The sequence below is a fragment of the Oryctolagus cuniculus genome, chromosome 1 (genome assembly GCF_964237555.1).
Source record: "Oryctolagus cuniculus chromosome 1, mOryCun1.1, whole genome shotgun sequence".
Taxonomy (NCBI): Eukaryota; Metazoa; Chordata; class Mammalia; order Lagomorpha; family Leporidae; genus Oryctolagus; species Oryctolagus cuniculus.
The window spans coordinates 212,584,667-212,600,073 of NC_091432.1; the positions used below are offsets into that span (position 1 = coordinate 212,584,667).

A 15,407-nucleotide genomic window follows, 5' to 3' on the forward strand; every position below is an offset into this window, starting at 1 on the left:
ACTCTCTCCAGCAATGTATGAAGGTTCTTATTTCTTTAAACCTTGTCATCATTTATTTTCCTTTTTTTTTTTTTTTTTAAATTGTGGTAAACTAAATAAATAAAATCTACCATCTTAATCATTTTTAAGAATACAGTTTCATAAATGTTAAGAAAATTCACGATTGGCCAACCATCTCCAGATGGTTGATTTACTCTTTTCATCTTACAAAATTGAAACTGTATCTTCATTAAAAAACAGACAATCCCACTCTTGCAGTATTAAGTAATAGTTTGTTGTGGTCTTGGTTTGCATTTCCTTAATGACCAATGATGTTGAACATCTTTTCAAGTGCTTGCTGACAATCTATCTTTGGAAAAATAACTATTCAATTCTCCCCTTATTTTAAAATTAGTTTATTTGGTTTTTTGTTACTGGGTTATAGGAGTTCTTTTTACAAGTATATCCTGGATATAAGACCTTATCAGATATATAATTTGCTAATGTTTTCTCCCATTCTATAACTTGGCTTTTCATATTCTCAATCATGTCCTTGATACACAGAAGTTTTTAATCTTTATGAAATCCAATTTACTGATTATTTTTCTTTTGCTGCTTTTTTTGTAATAAGTCTCAGACTCCTCTGCCAAATCCAGCATTATGAAGATTTAGTCCTATGATTTTCACAGTTTTACAACTTAACTATTTCCAGCTTCTCTTAAAAAAAAAAAAAGAGAAGAAATATGACATGCTGGAGTCACTTTTAAATCTCCTTAAATATTAACCAATTCGCCGTGGCGCACTAGCTTAATCCTCCACTTGCGGCGCCGGCATCCCATATGGGCGCCGGTTCTAGTCCAGCTCTCTGCTGTGGCCTGGGAAAGCAGAAGATGGCCCAAGTCCTTGGGACCCTGCACTCACATGGGAGACCAGGAAGAAGCACCTGGCTCCTGGCTTCAGATCGGCGCAGCTCCAGCCGTTGTGGCCATTTGGAGATTGAACCAACGGAGGGAAGACCTTTCTCTCTCTCTCTCTTTTTATTTATTTATTTATTTATTTATTTATTATTTGACAAATAGAGCTAGACAGGGAGAGAGAGAGAGACAGAAAGAAAGGTCTTCCCTCTGCTGGTTCACCCCCCAAATGGCCGCCATGGCCGGAGCTACGCAGATCCGAAGCCAGGAGCCAGGTGCCTCTCCCTGGTCTCCCATGCAGGCGCAGGCGCCCAAGCACCTGGGCCATCCTCCACTGCCCTCCCGGGCCACAGCAGAGAGCATACAGAATTCAAATGCCATGAACTTTAGCAAAAAGGACCAGAGAGCAGAAAGTATAACTTGTAAGGTTCTTACACTATATATGAAGTGGTACACGATTACTTAAAGGGAGGTTGTGATAAATTAGTGATTTTTATTGTCAATCCTACAGCAAGCACTAAAATATTAAAACAAAAAGTATAGATAAACCAAGCACAGGATAAAATGCATTTATGAAGAATACTAAACCCAAGAGAAGGCAAGGAAAAATAACCCAAAAAACAAAGGATCAATTAGATAGAAAACAATCAGCAAGATGGCAGACTTAATCCAACTAAATTGGGGGTGGGTGTTTGGTTTAGCGGTTATGATGCCACTTGGGGAGTGCCAGTGCCAATACCCAGCTCCTCTACTTCTGTCTGACCTAGATTCCTGCTAAAGTGAACCTAATCTAGTTAACATTTACAGAAAACTCTACCCAGTAACAATCTACTTCATGTTCTTTTAAGTATACACACAACATTCTCTAAAACAGACAATATTTTGGGCTGCACAGAAAGATGACTGAATTAACAAAAATTATGCTTTCTAATCACTACAGAATTAAAGTAGAAATTAGTATCAGAAACATGGCTGGACAATCTCCAAGTATCTGCAAGTTAAGCAATCTGCTTTGAAATAACCCAGAGTCAATGAAGAAATCACAAGGGAAATTAGAAAATGAAGACACTACATGTTAGACTTCATGGGATATAACCATAACAGTGCTTGAGGGAAATTATAGCATTAAATGATTTGAGAAAAAGTCTCAAATCAATTACTTTAAGCCATCACTTTATGAAAAACTAGGAAAATAAAAAACAAATTTAACACAAAGCAAGCATGAAGTGGGAAAAATAAACAGAGATTAATGAAACACAATTAAATAGCTGATTCTTTTAGTTATTTATTTTTAAAGATTTCTTTAATTTGAAAGTTACCAAGGGGAGGGAGAGAGGGGGATGGGGGAGAGGAGGAGTGAGAGGAGGAGATAGAAGGGGAGAGAGAGAGATAGAGAGATAAAGAGAGAGATCTTCCATCTCTGGTTCAATTCCCAAATGGCTATAACAGCTGGGACTGGGCCAGATTACAGCCAAGAGCCAGAACTCCATCTGGGTCTCCCAGATGGGTGGCAGGGGCCCAAGTACTTGGCCCATCTTCCTCTGCCTTCCCAGACACCTTAGTAGGGAGCTGGATTGGAAGTCAAGCAGCTGGGACTCGAACTGGCATTCCTATGGGAGCCAGCATTGCAGGCAGTGATTTAACCCACTGTGCCACAACGCAGGCTCCACCTCACTCTTTTAAAACACAACAAACAAACAAAAAACAACAAAACTGATAAATCTTTAGCCAGACTGATCGTAACAAAAGACACAAATAACCAGTATCTGGAATGAAAGACAGGCCATCATTCAAGATCCTATTGGATAATAACATGGTAACAATACTATAAACAATTTTATACCAGGAAGTCTGACAACTTAAATGAAATGGACTGATTTTTTTTGGGAAGATATAAACTACCACAGCCCATTCCAGAAGAAATGTCTAACTTGAATAGGCTTTTGTATACTAATAATAGAATTCATAGTGCAAACCTTTCAACACAGAAAACTCCAGGCCCAGATGGTTTTAATGGTAAATTCTACTAAATATTTAAGGAAAATATCATAACAAGCTCAGCTGAGCTGGGAGAGAGAGAGGAGCTGCCAAGACTTGTAGGAGCTGATTAAACAAGTCAAAAATAAAAGAGTTAAGCCTTTAGTAACTGCATTGGTACAAGCAAGAGGCTAAAACCACACTAAGTGCCAACTCCCTCTGTTTCATTCTTCCCAAAGGAAAAACACCAGGAGAGGATCTGGTGGATCAATACAAACATGTATCACTGCTAAAGAAGCCCACAACATAACTCCAGCAGTTCTATGGGCCTTGGGAGTGGCCATGGGGCTTCGAAGTGGAAACGCTAGGAGCAGAAAAGTATTGGGTAGTAAGAGAATAGAAAAATGTCTTCAAGGCTTCTCACCCCCCTCATCCCCACCCATAGACAGGCCTCAGCAGAGGTGCCTGAATTGGACTTAGCCAAAGGCCTCAGATAAAAAAATTTAGAAATAAAAGTGCCATGGCTACGAATGCAACTACATGAAGGGCAAGACCTACAAGTGGGAGTGAATCCTTGACCACAACTCACTTAAAACCTGTAATGCACCTGAGAAAGCAGCAGCAGATGGCCCAAAGGATTGGTACTCTGCCAACCCCATGGAAAACCAGGATGGAATTCAGGGCTTCTGGCTTTGGCATGGCCCAGGCCAGGCTGTTACAGATCTCCCCCCTGCCCTCTGTTCCTCTGCCTTTCAAATAAATCTTTAACAAGAAGCAGCAGCAGCAGCAGCAGCAACCACCAGCACACTGGCAGTACCCCAAATCTGGTGAGGGGAGGCCAGCTTTTCCCCCTGAGGCGTCCCAAGTGAAGTCTGCAACTGTTTTGGGTCAGGCTTGAAAAAACGACACACAGGTTTGTAACCAAGAGCTGAACTCCTCACTTCAATTCCACACAAACTTTTAGGAAAAGAGGAACAGGAACATTTCCCCTCTGTTGAGGGCACCATTATTCTAATACACCAAACCTGGTGGAAAACTAACGATGACATAAGGAAACTTCAAATCCTCATTAACACAAACATGAAAGTCCTCAAGAAAATTTTAGCAAACCCAATCCACCAATACAGAAAAAACATAACACATGATGATCAAGGAGTATAACCCTGGGGGCAAGCACTGTGACACAGCAGGTAAAGCTACCACCCATAATGCTGGCATCCCAAATGGGTTCATATCCTGGCTGCTTCATTTCCCATCCAGCTGCCTGCTAATGGCCTGGGAAAAGCAGTGGAAAATGGTCCAAGTGTTTGGGCCCCTGCCACCATGTGGGAGTCCCAGTGAAGCCCCTGGCTCCTGACTTCAGCCTGGCACAGTCCTGGATGCTGCCACCATCTGGGGAGTGAACCCGCAGATGGAAGATATCTCTATCTCTCCCTCTCTATAACCCCGACTTTCAAAATAAATAAGTATATCTTTAAAAAAAGAAAAAAGAGTGTAATCCAGGGTTGCAAAGGAGGTTTCATAATTGTAAATCAATCAATATAATTTACTATATCACTAGTCTAAAAACAAAACAAAAAAATACAGTTAAAATGTATTTGACAAATTCCAACAACATTTGTGGTTTAAAAAAAAACAGAACAAAACAAAACTCTTGGAACCAGGAATAGAAAGATTTCTTCAACTAAGCAGGCAGTGAGTTGCACATTTTTCTGTAAAAGGCTAGACAAAAAATATTTTAGGCTTTGTGAGTTATACCCTCTTTGTCAGAACTCCTCAACTGTGTACTGCTGTGTAAAAGCAGCTACTGACAATATGTAATCAAGTGGGCATGGCTGTGCTGTCCAATAAAACTATTTACAAACACAGGCAGCAGGCTAGGTTTGCCACAGGTATTTAAACAACCCCTGCAATAGAGAGAATGAATAGTAATAATAAAATTAAAAATGATACTTCACGATAAAAGATGACTGAATTTTGCCCCTAATATCAGGGAAATGGCAAGGATATCCACTTTTACCACTCCTACTCAACACTATACCAGAAGTCCTAGCAATGAAATAAAAGAGAAAAAAATATATATAAATATGAATTAGAAAGATTTAAAATTATTCATAGAAACCATGTTTACTAATGTAAAAATCCCTACAGAGTCTATCCAAAAGCTTGTTTAAAAAAAAAAAATTGGGAAGTGGACCAGCAGATGGAAGACCTCTCTTTCTGCCTCTCCTTCTCTGTGTAACTTTTTTTAAAAAAAGATTTATTTATTTTATTTGAAAGGCAGTTAGAGCCGGCGCCGCAGCTCACTAGGCTAATCCTCCACCTTGCGGCGCCGGCATACCGGGTTCTAGTCCCGGTTGGGGCACTGGATTCTGTCCCGGTTGCCCCTCTTCCAGGTCAGCTCTCTGCTGTGGCCAGGGAGTGCAGTGGAGGATGGCCCAAGTGCTTGGGCCCTGCATCCCATGGGAGACCAGGAGAAGTATCTGGCTCCTGCCATCAGATCAGCGCGGTGCGCCGGCTGCAGCGCACCGACCGCGGTGGCCATTGGAGGGTGAGCCAACAGCAAAGGAAGACCTTTCTCTCTGTCTCTCTCTCTCTCACTGTCCCCTCTGCCTGTCAAAAAAAAAAAAAAAAAAAGAAAGAAAAAAAAGAAGAAAAAGAAAAAAAGAAAGGCAGTTAGAGAGAGGGACAGGCAGGGAAAGAGAGATGTCTATCTACTGGTTTACTCCCCAATGGCCTCAATAGCTGGGGCTCAGCCAGGCCAAAACCAGGATCCCAAAACTCCACCCAGGTCTCCCATGTGAGTGGCAGAGGCCCAGGCACCTTTGCCATTTTCCATTGTTTTCCTAGGAGCACTAGCAGGGAGCTGGATGGAAAGTAAAGTAGCTGGGACTTGAACCAATGCTCATTTGGAATGCCGGCGTCAAAGGCAGCAGCTTAACCTGCTGTACCACAAAACCAGTGCTGCAAAAGCTTCTTGAACTAATAAATGAGTTTAGCAAAGCTTTAGTATACGAAGGGATATACCAAAAACAAAAACACCTATCCCAACTATATTTCTATACACTCCTAATAAAACATTGGAAAAACTAATTAAACTTTGAGATGACTCTAGCCCAATTCCTTAACTGCAGATTTGTGAGACTCTGAGTCAGAGGCCACTAAGCCCTGCCCAGATTCCTGATCCATAGACATGGCAAGATAACAGGTGTTTGTTGTTTTAAGTTGCTAAGTTTTCCAGTAAATTGTTATGTAGCTACAGGTAATACACCAGTGCTGGGAGCACAGAAGTACCTAAAGCACTCTTTCACTGGTGGGAACACAAAATGGTGCAGCCATTGCAGGAGTTCTGCAGCCTTGTGAAGGTAAACCTCCACTTACCATGTGACCTCACCCTCCCACTCCTTCCACAGAGACTAGTTGTTGCTTTACTCATAATAAGCCAAAGTGAAAATAATACAAATGTACATCAACTGGTGAGCAGATCAACAAACTAAGACGGATCCATACGAGGTGCTACTCAGCAGCAAAGAAGAAACTACAGATACAAGCGCACACAGGTGAATCTCAAAGGCATCACAGGAGTGAAAGGAGCCAGACTAAAGAGTACACATTTGTTTATATGGTTCTATTCATATAAAATCCTAAATATCAGTGGTTGCCAGAGGCTGGAAGTGGCAGAAGAAGATGGATTGCAAAGCAGAAAGCAAAGAATTTTTCTGGGGTGTTACAAATGTTCCATATCATGAGGGGGTGACAGTGTGGCTTACATGGCTGTAGACATTTGTCAAAATTCAGACAATTCATCACTTAAAACTGGTGATTGAACTTTATTAGATGTAAAGTATATCACAATATTAACTTCATGAGTTAATATTTTGTAAATTTAAAAAAAAGATGGTGGCAAATTATCCATTTAATTGACTTGGTGAGATACTGTTCCACCTCAACTTTTCTATCCTTGTAGGCATGTTTTATTCATTGATATTTTCAATGCAATCACTCAGCATATTTTCTTTCCAAGCTCTAATGATAACAATTTCAGTTATATTCTTTCACTTATTACACTCAGATATTTTAAAAATAGTTATGTCAAGAAATGCAGCCACCAGCAACAATTGTAACCAACATTCTCTCATCAAAGGTCAAAGCTCTACAAGGCAGTAATCCCTGATGTCAACTATGTACATGAATCCTGTTAGTCTGTGGCCTGTGTCAGTAAATCCTTATTACTTTCATAACAAATACTACAATTATATCAAAAGCTCATATGGGTACTTATCTTTATAATCCATGGTATAACTGGAACCTATCAAGCTGCCGGAGACAATAGCAATATTTCCCATGGAGAGAACAGGAATAAAAGCCAAAGAATATCCACAAGTTCAATTACTTTGTTTCCTAACTGTCCTTTCTCACTGTTTCTACTTGTACAAAGACAACTACCTTGAGATTTATTCTAGTACTTTCTATCAAGGTTAAACCACTACTATATACTATCATGGACCTCTTGTGTATTCAACCTTCATGGAACTTACACTTATGAGTACTCTTTATCTGAAATTCTGGGAACCAGAAGTATTTTGGATTTTTGCATAGTTTGGACTACTTGCATATACATAATGAGACAGATACCTTCAGGAAGAGACTCAAGGTTAAACAAGAAATTAATCTACATTTCATATACTTATGCACCTAGCGTGAAGGTTAATTTTATACAATTACTTTTAGTGTGCCTGAATTTTGACCGCAACCTGTCTCATAAGGTCTCAAGTGAGGTTTTTCACTTGTGGCATTGTGTTATCACTCAAAAAGTTTTGGATTTTGGAACTCTATGAATATGGAATTACGGATGATCAACCTGTATTTAGATGTGTTGAATTTAAATTTCTAAGTCAAGGCAGCAAGAAGAAAGATATTCAGGGCCAGTACTATCTCTGGACTTTACAATGTCCTTTAATCTTTATGATGAAGGTACAACTGGGAAGTCCTTTTTGGCAGATTGGAGAGTTTTATGAAGGAGGAACCAAGCTTACCTGGGTGTACTGTTCCAGAACAATGGCTGCATCACTGTGCTTCCTCTGCTCAGCTAGCTTTCCTGCAAAGAACAGGCATTTGACAACAAAGTTAAACAGATTCGCTGGCCAAAGTGCCTCTTCCATATGTCTTTATTATGCAGCAAACTATATAACCCATGAGTTTCTGTGAGGGGAATAGATCGTATCTTAAATGACAGAATGTAAATTTAGCAGATTAGAAAAATCACAAATAATCAAGACTAGCTTTGAAAAATGCTTCCAAAGGCTTAGAGATGCAAAACCGACCTCACTAATCCACCTATTTCTGCTACAGAAAAAGCTGCTGTTTCCTTGGTTGAGCACTAGATGGAGGTAGTTGGCTTATGTTTGGGGTCATGCAGTGTCTTCAGATTCTAGAATCACTCTCATCCCAGGTGAGATAAACATACTATGAGAGGCACACAGAACGCAAGGCTTGGAAAGGAGCTGACAGATTGTTGCCTCCCATTTCATGCTCACTCACATCATCATTAAAAACAAAATAGATAGTCATCTCCACTGTTTCAAGTTATGTTTTGTCTTTTGCTGATTGTGCAAAACTGTCTAAGTTAAATGTGCACTCACAGTGCTTCCACTGGGTAACATTACCCCAAAATCTTTGATCACTTCCCCTCCCACCTTCCTGCTTAACATGTAAGAGAACCTGGTATAGTTCATCATAAGACCTGGTAAACAGCAATACTAAGAGTCGTAAAGAATACTAAAGAGTTAACAGATCCCAAGAACAGAGCTAGATGGGATAAACATCCAAGAACATAAGTTTCTTTTTCTTTTAAAGATGTAATTGAAAGGTTGAATGACAGAGGGAGGACACACAACAGAGAAAGAACAAGAGAGAGAGTGTGCGCATGAGAGAGCGACAGCGATCTTCCATCTACTGGTTCACTCCCCAAATGGCCTCAACAACTGGAGCTGGGCCAGACTGAAGCCAGGATCCTGAACGCTGGCTGGTTCTCCCATGTGGCTGACAGGGGCACAAGTACTTGGGTCATTTTCTGCTGCTTTGCCAGGTACATTAGCAGGGAGCAAGATCGGAAGCAGAGCAGCCAGAACTTGAATAGGTGCTCCACTATGGGATGCAAGGAGAAGCTTAATGCACTGGCCACAATACTGGTCCCTAAGAACTTAAGTTGCTAATGCAGAAGTAACAGAGACAGAATGAATAATTAATAGGCCTTAATATGAAATACTCAACAGTAAACAGAAGAGTTTATCTTGGAAACCTGAGGATTATAGAAGAGTCTACAGATCTAATAACCAGAAAAAGAAATGCAATAATCTCAAAATTTTTATAATCCCAAGGAAAAAGGAATTACATGAATAACACAGGAGAACATGAACATAAATTCAACATGCTACAATCTGGAATTTTTTTTCAGGAGTGCTTCTTTTGTTTTTTGAGACCAAACAGTATTTATAAAGACTTTTAAAAAGAATGTTATGGTCTGTCTCATGTTCAAACCCCAGCTCCTACTAGGGTTCACTCCCCATTGTGAGGTATGAAGAAAATGGAAACTTAATCCAACTCTAGTGTTTAGAGGTGGGGCCGTTGGGAGGCAATTAGATGAGATGAGGTTTATCCAGGTGAATCTCCATGATGAAATACTGGTGGCTTTGTAAGAAGAGGGACAGAGACCACAACACATAAACACAAGTGCTGCCTGAACCATGTATACTCCATCTCTCACCAAGTGATGCCCCATGCTGCTTCAGGACTCTGACAGCAAGATGGCTATCATCAGATCCACACTCTCAACCTCAGACCAGGACCAAAATAGCCCTCTTTTCTTTATCACTTGCCCAGTCTGTGATACTGTTACTAGCAACAGAAAACGGACTAGGACAAAAAAGGTAAAGGGGAAAGTCTATCGGTCATTTTTTACTTCAAAGTACTGCTGAGAAGGCAGGGTCCTACTCTTCTCTTCTATAGGCATCCTTACTCTCTTCCAATCTGAGAAATCAGAACCACAGCCTTGCCTGTGGTTCAGGCAATCTCTAGGCCTTGAAGCAGCAGAACTGTCTGCTTTACACTGCTGGTGTATGTGGCCTTTTCTACCACCTAATGCCCACAGCTGTTACTGTTTCCAACAATCTGTGGTCTAAGAAGAGTCATCTTGAGGCCAGCCCTGTGGTGCAGTGCCAGCATCCGTGCCGATTCAGGTTCCAGCTACTCCATTTCCAATCCAGCTCCCTCTTGATGCACCTAGCAAAGCAGCAAAAGATGGACCAAGTGTTTGGGCCCCTGCACCTACCTGGGAGACCCAGATGAAGCTCCTGGCTCCTAGCTTTGGCCTGAACCAGCCCTGGCTGTTGCAGTCATTTGAGGAGTGAATCAGCAAATAAAAGATCTCTCTGTATCCCTCTAAATCTGCCTTTCAAATAAAAAAAAGAGGGAGATTCATCTTTATCTTTTGACAGAGCACATGGCCCCAGCTAAACAGTGTTTAGTGTGACCACATGACATACATTCAGCGACTGAAATGAAACAGAAGTGACTGTTTAACTTCCAGGTAGTTTCTAAACTAATGGTAAGTATTATTTTCTCATGACTCTGGCCTTGCTCTCCATTCCAAGGACTGAACACAAGATATGGAGATAACCCAGCTACAACCGCCTGCCTAAGAGACCACAGAGCCACACAATGGAAGGACTCATGGGTCCTCCTGTGAGAGAAATAAACTACTTTCTTTAGTATGCCAGTGTATTCAGGACTCTTGTTGCAGCAGCTTAACCTTTACCTTACTTAGTAAACCATTCTAAGTTTTATCAGTGAGTATGAGACTGTCTTAGGTATGCTGCCCTACTCACAAGCAAAACAAACAACAAAAAAAAGGGGCAGGAAAACCTTTCAGAGAAGTAGACAAATAAACGACCATGCAAACCTGCCAGAGTTCTGCCCAGGCCAGCCAGCTGCTCTTCAGTCATGTTAAGCTGGGCTGCCATGCAGAGGGTTTGCTGCCAGCTGCCACAAGTCAGAAAGGCTGAGAGAGCTTTCTCATGGGCCCCACAGCGAGCAAACACCAGTCCCGCTGGTTCATACTGGTGCTCCTCCATCAGGTGTTCTCCATAAGCAATGCTGATGTCCTGTGACAAGAGGAGATTTAGGGTGGATGAGGAAATATGACAATCATTTCACTCTAGGCTACCTTAGTCACTTACTTGAAACCCTTGAACTGCATGGGAAAATCCTTTCGTTGATCAGTTAGTCCAATAATTTTTCTATTCATTCAAAACCTTCTGGGGTATGTCATTTATTCATTCAACAAATAATTGCTGAGTTCCAACATATGTGCCAGGCAAAGAGCAAAATCAATGTGACAAACCCTACAAGATCCACTACCGAGTTCCTGCTCTTCCAGTGATAAAGAATGGCCTCATGGACATGATACAGTGGCAGAGTGGGATGGGAGCCCCATCTCAGGGCTGTGAGAGGAAGCTGTGTGAGACATCAGGAGAGTGCTGCATCACCAGCACAGAAGGCACCCGGGCCTCTGACAGGAATGTGCACAGCAGGTTTGAGGAACAACAAGGCTGGTGTGGCTGCAGCAGAAGAGCACAGGAAAGAGGAACAGAAAATGAGAGCAAAGAGGCAGTCATTGGCCAAATCCTGTCTTCTTCAGGCTTGGTGTTAGACAGCGACACAGACAAGGCATGGAATTCCTGCCCTTAAGGAACCCAGAACCCAGTAGCGGAGACAAAGCCACAAACTGGTAGTTCGTAAGAACAAGTATTCTGGGAACTGTGCATTTGGCACCTTTTTCAGGAAGGAGTTTCAGGAGGTCTGATGGACAAACAGGGCTAAAGGAAGCGGAGGGTAGAGCTGGCAGAGGCACAATGTGCAACTACCTCCAAGTAACTGGGAATGTGGAGAGGGGCCAAGCTAGTGTTAAACACGGGGCAAACCACAGAGACAGGTGTGGGATCTGCAGACAAACCAGAAGTGGTGGTGATGGAGGCACGGTAAGAGTGATGTTGACAGCACAGGCTTGGTGGCTACAGCCTGGCCTCCCTTCCCTGTGTTTGCATGCTGTAGCCCCAGACACTTAGGTAAGTTGTTCCCTCATCTATAAATTGTGCACTACAGGGTACTGAGGCCATACAATACATCTGGCTTGCAAGGCAAGTGTCTGGCATTTAAGTAAAGGTAAATAAATATTTAAGAAACAAGTAAAACAAAACTCCCTTTCTCCTGAAGTACATGGGAAAGTTTGTGCTTGTTAGGCTCATCAGTCATGCAGCATGAGGCTGCACTGGAAGATGGGTGGGGCAGCAGTAGGGGACCCCATGTAGAAGCTACTGTGGTGTTCAGGGTAAGGGGCCAGGGATAGCTACTTGCTTTCCATCCTGGGCATTTCTTCACAGTGGGTCAGAGCCAGTCTCTCAGATAGGAGGGTAAATGTGAGGCCAGTGCATTTTCAGATAAACCTTGAAATTATGAACTCAGGATCTTCATCTCTTTCCAACTAATGCATAAAGCAAATCAGAGTGTCATCCCACAGAGAACACACCTTGTACTCCTGTGAGGTTGGTGGATATAACTTCAGAGCCTCATTATACAGGTTTTTATCTTTTATTAAGTTCAAGCATTCTGAGAAGTATTCAGGACCTGCAGGGATAAGATTTACACAAACACAAGTTTAAGACTTTGGAAGCACAACACCCTCCACTTACACCAACTGTCCCCGGAAAAATCAGTGAGCGACTTCTTAAGACCAACATGATCAAGAGTGCCTGGAAAACGGAATTCAGGAACCTGAATTTTTAATGAGCACCACCGAATATAGTGAGGAAGGAGAAGCACCGACTGGGATCAGTATGCCATCACTTCCAACTAAAACCATGTTTCAGGGCACTGGACGGGGGAAAGGGGAACCTCACTACTCACTGCAGGTAGCTGGGGGTATCCTTCACATGTGTGCAAAGACCACAAGAGAAAATTATCAATTTTAACTTAGAGACAATGAAGTTAATTTAGGAGGTGCTCATTCTTAACCCAAGAAGGGTTTGTGCTATCTTACAGTTCAGCGAGTTCCTCCAGCCCACTGAACTGATCTGCTTTACCCTCAGCTTCTCAGAACATGTGGCACAATAAGGTAAAACAAACATAATCACTAAAGCCTTCAGGACTGAAAAGTGAAATCAGGCTCTGTCTAAACTAATATATATTTGTTTTTCAAATAAATATATTTATTTGAAAAGCAGAGTTACAGAGAGAGAGGGAGAGACAGAGAAAAGAGATCTTCCATCCACTGGTTCACTTCCCAAATGGCCACACAGCCACGGCTAGGCCAGACAAGCCAGGAGCCAGGAGCTTCATCTAGGTCTCTCACGTGAGTACAGGGGCCCAAGCAGTTGGGCCATCTTCCACTGCTTTCTATGGTACAATAACAGGGACCTAGACCAGAAGCAGAGTAGCTGGGACTCAAACTAGTACCCATATGGGATTCTGGCACTGCAGGTGGCGACTTAACCCACTATGCCATGTCAGCCCCTAAATTAACATTTTATCTTAATTTACAACTTAACTATGTCCAAAGAAGATTTGAAGCAGAAATAAACATACTATCCTCCCACTTACCACATTTGCTGAGGTGGCCAATGGCTTTTTCATATCGTTTCAAGTATTTGTCTATAGTGAACCGCTGATAATTAGTTTCCATTTTCTTAAGTGTATTAAGAAATGGAAGATATTCTTTGGGATCCTAAAAAATAAGAATTGTGTTATTTGTGACATCTACATATGAAAATAAAAATACCTATAACAATTACAGCAATAAACCCAAAGCTTTATAATTTCCAGATGTATATATTAATAATATATAGTATATAAAATCAAACTACATCAAACAAATTTTGGTACAAATCACATCTACGTATTTGCTTATATGTGGAATAACAATTGTCATGATTAATCTTCAACTCTCATATCAGCCACTTGTATGTCATAGCTAATAAGGAAACAAGGCTCTAATCTAGAAGATATTCAAATTTCTTCTAAGAGTATGCTCTTGTTACTGTTTTCACAATATTCCGTGCCCTCCATCTGCAAACACCACATGCTATAGTTATGCTAAGCTAAGCTCTGAGAGCTCTGAGGCCCTACCACACTAATATTTGACATTATGTCCAGCTTGGTGCCATGGACTATCACAAATTATTTATTTTCCTAAAGAAGACATGTTTCCTGTTCTGAATGCAATTTCACTGATTAACCAGGAGGAATACACCTAAGAATAAAATCAGAAAAAAACAAGAAACTACATAATTAAAGGTTCATGCATATGTGATACAGAAGATAACTGTGGGCCAAAATATTGAATCAACAAACGTTTAGTTAGAATCTACTAAGTATAAAGAATGCAACAGAATGTAACCTTAAGCTCAGGAAACATATCCTAGAAGGAGACAGGGGTAGTCACTGGATACAACAGAAGCCTCCAGTCCCTAGAGGGAGGCAAAAATGACTTACTGGGAAGTTGCCACCTTGCACCATTTGACCTGCTGAGTGAGAATCAGCCAGGTGAATATGCGGGTGAGAGCAGTGGAAGCACCAGCCCATAGGTGGCAGAAGTAATGCTACTGGCAAAGGCACGTGGTGGTGGTGGCTGTGAAAGAGGAAGGACAAAAGCTCTGCCTGTCCTCCAAGGGCAGAGATGAGAACTCAAACACACACAGAGGTGAAATCAGGGAAGGTTTTTTAAAGTACTGATGGCTTCTGAACTTTATCCTCGGGGCAATGCAGAACTCACACAGGATTTGAAGCCGAGACATGAAGGATTACTCTGGCAATAGCTAAGAAAGTAATGACAGGGGAAGAGAATGAGGCTGTAAAAAAACAAATAAAATACCTAGAGCAGTGATGCTCCCACTTTCTGACCACAGCACACATACCAAGCTGGGAAAAGAGACTGTGAGCCTTCCTATGCTCTATGTTCCCACTTCCCACTACAAAAAAGAGCCGTATCACAAAGAGCAGGACATGAACCACTTGTGACATCTCTCTGTAAGAAAACAATTAGTTCATGGGGCCGGCGCTGTGGTGCAGTGGGTAAAGCTGCTGCCTGCAGTGCCGGCATCCCATATGGGCGCCAGTTCGAGCCCTGGTTGCTCCACTTCTGATCCAGCTCTCTGCTATGGCCTGGGAAAGCAGTAAGAAGATGGCCCAAATTCTTGGGCCCCTGCACCCGCGTGGGAGACCTGGAAGAAGCACCTGGCTCCTGGCTTCGGATCAGCACAGCTCCGGCCACTGTGGCCAACTGGGGAGTGAACCAGCGGATGGAAGACCTCCCTCTCTCTCTGCCTCTCCTTCTCTCTCTGTGTAACTATGACTTTCAAATAAATAAATGAATCTTAAAAAAAAAAAAGAATTAGTTCAGACATATATCTATAACCTTAAAAATAACCATATGATTTTATTTCATTTCCTCAACCAAGCAATCAAAACATTTTAACAGGCCTA

The 15,407-nt window shown here is 41.7% G+C and overlaps 1 protein-coding gene across 3 annotated transcripts in view; it reads right to left on the reverse strand.

The window, feature by feature from the left end:
- Positions 1-15,407, reverse strand: part of ELP1 (elongator acetyltransferase complex subunit 1) — a 74,150-nt gene that overhangs the window by 16,608 nt on the left and 42,135 nt on the right. For all 3 annotated transcript variants that reach the window (XM_051842674.2, XM_070070982.1, NM_001082655.1), the window contains 4 exon segments: positions 13,527-13,650; positions 12,457-12,554; positions 10,831-11,032; positions 7,907-7,968 (listed from right to left, as the gene is read on the reverse strand). In XM_051842674.2, coding sequence (XP_051698634.1) covers positions 7,907-7,968; positions 10,831-11,032; positions 12,457-12,554; positions 13,527-13,650 — 486 coding nt within the window.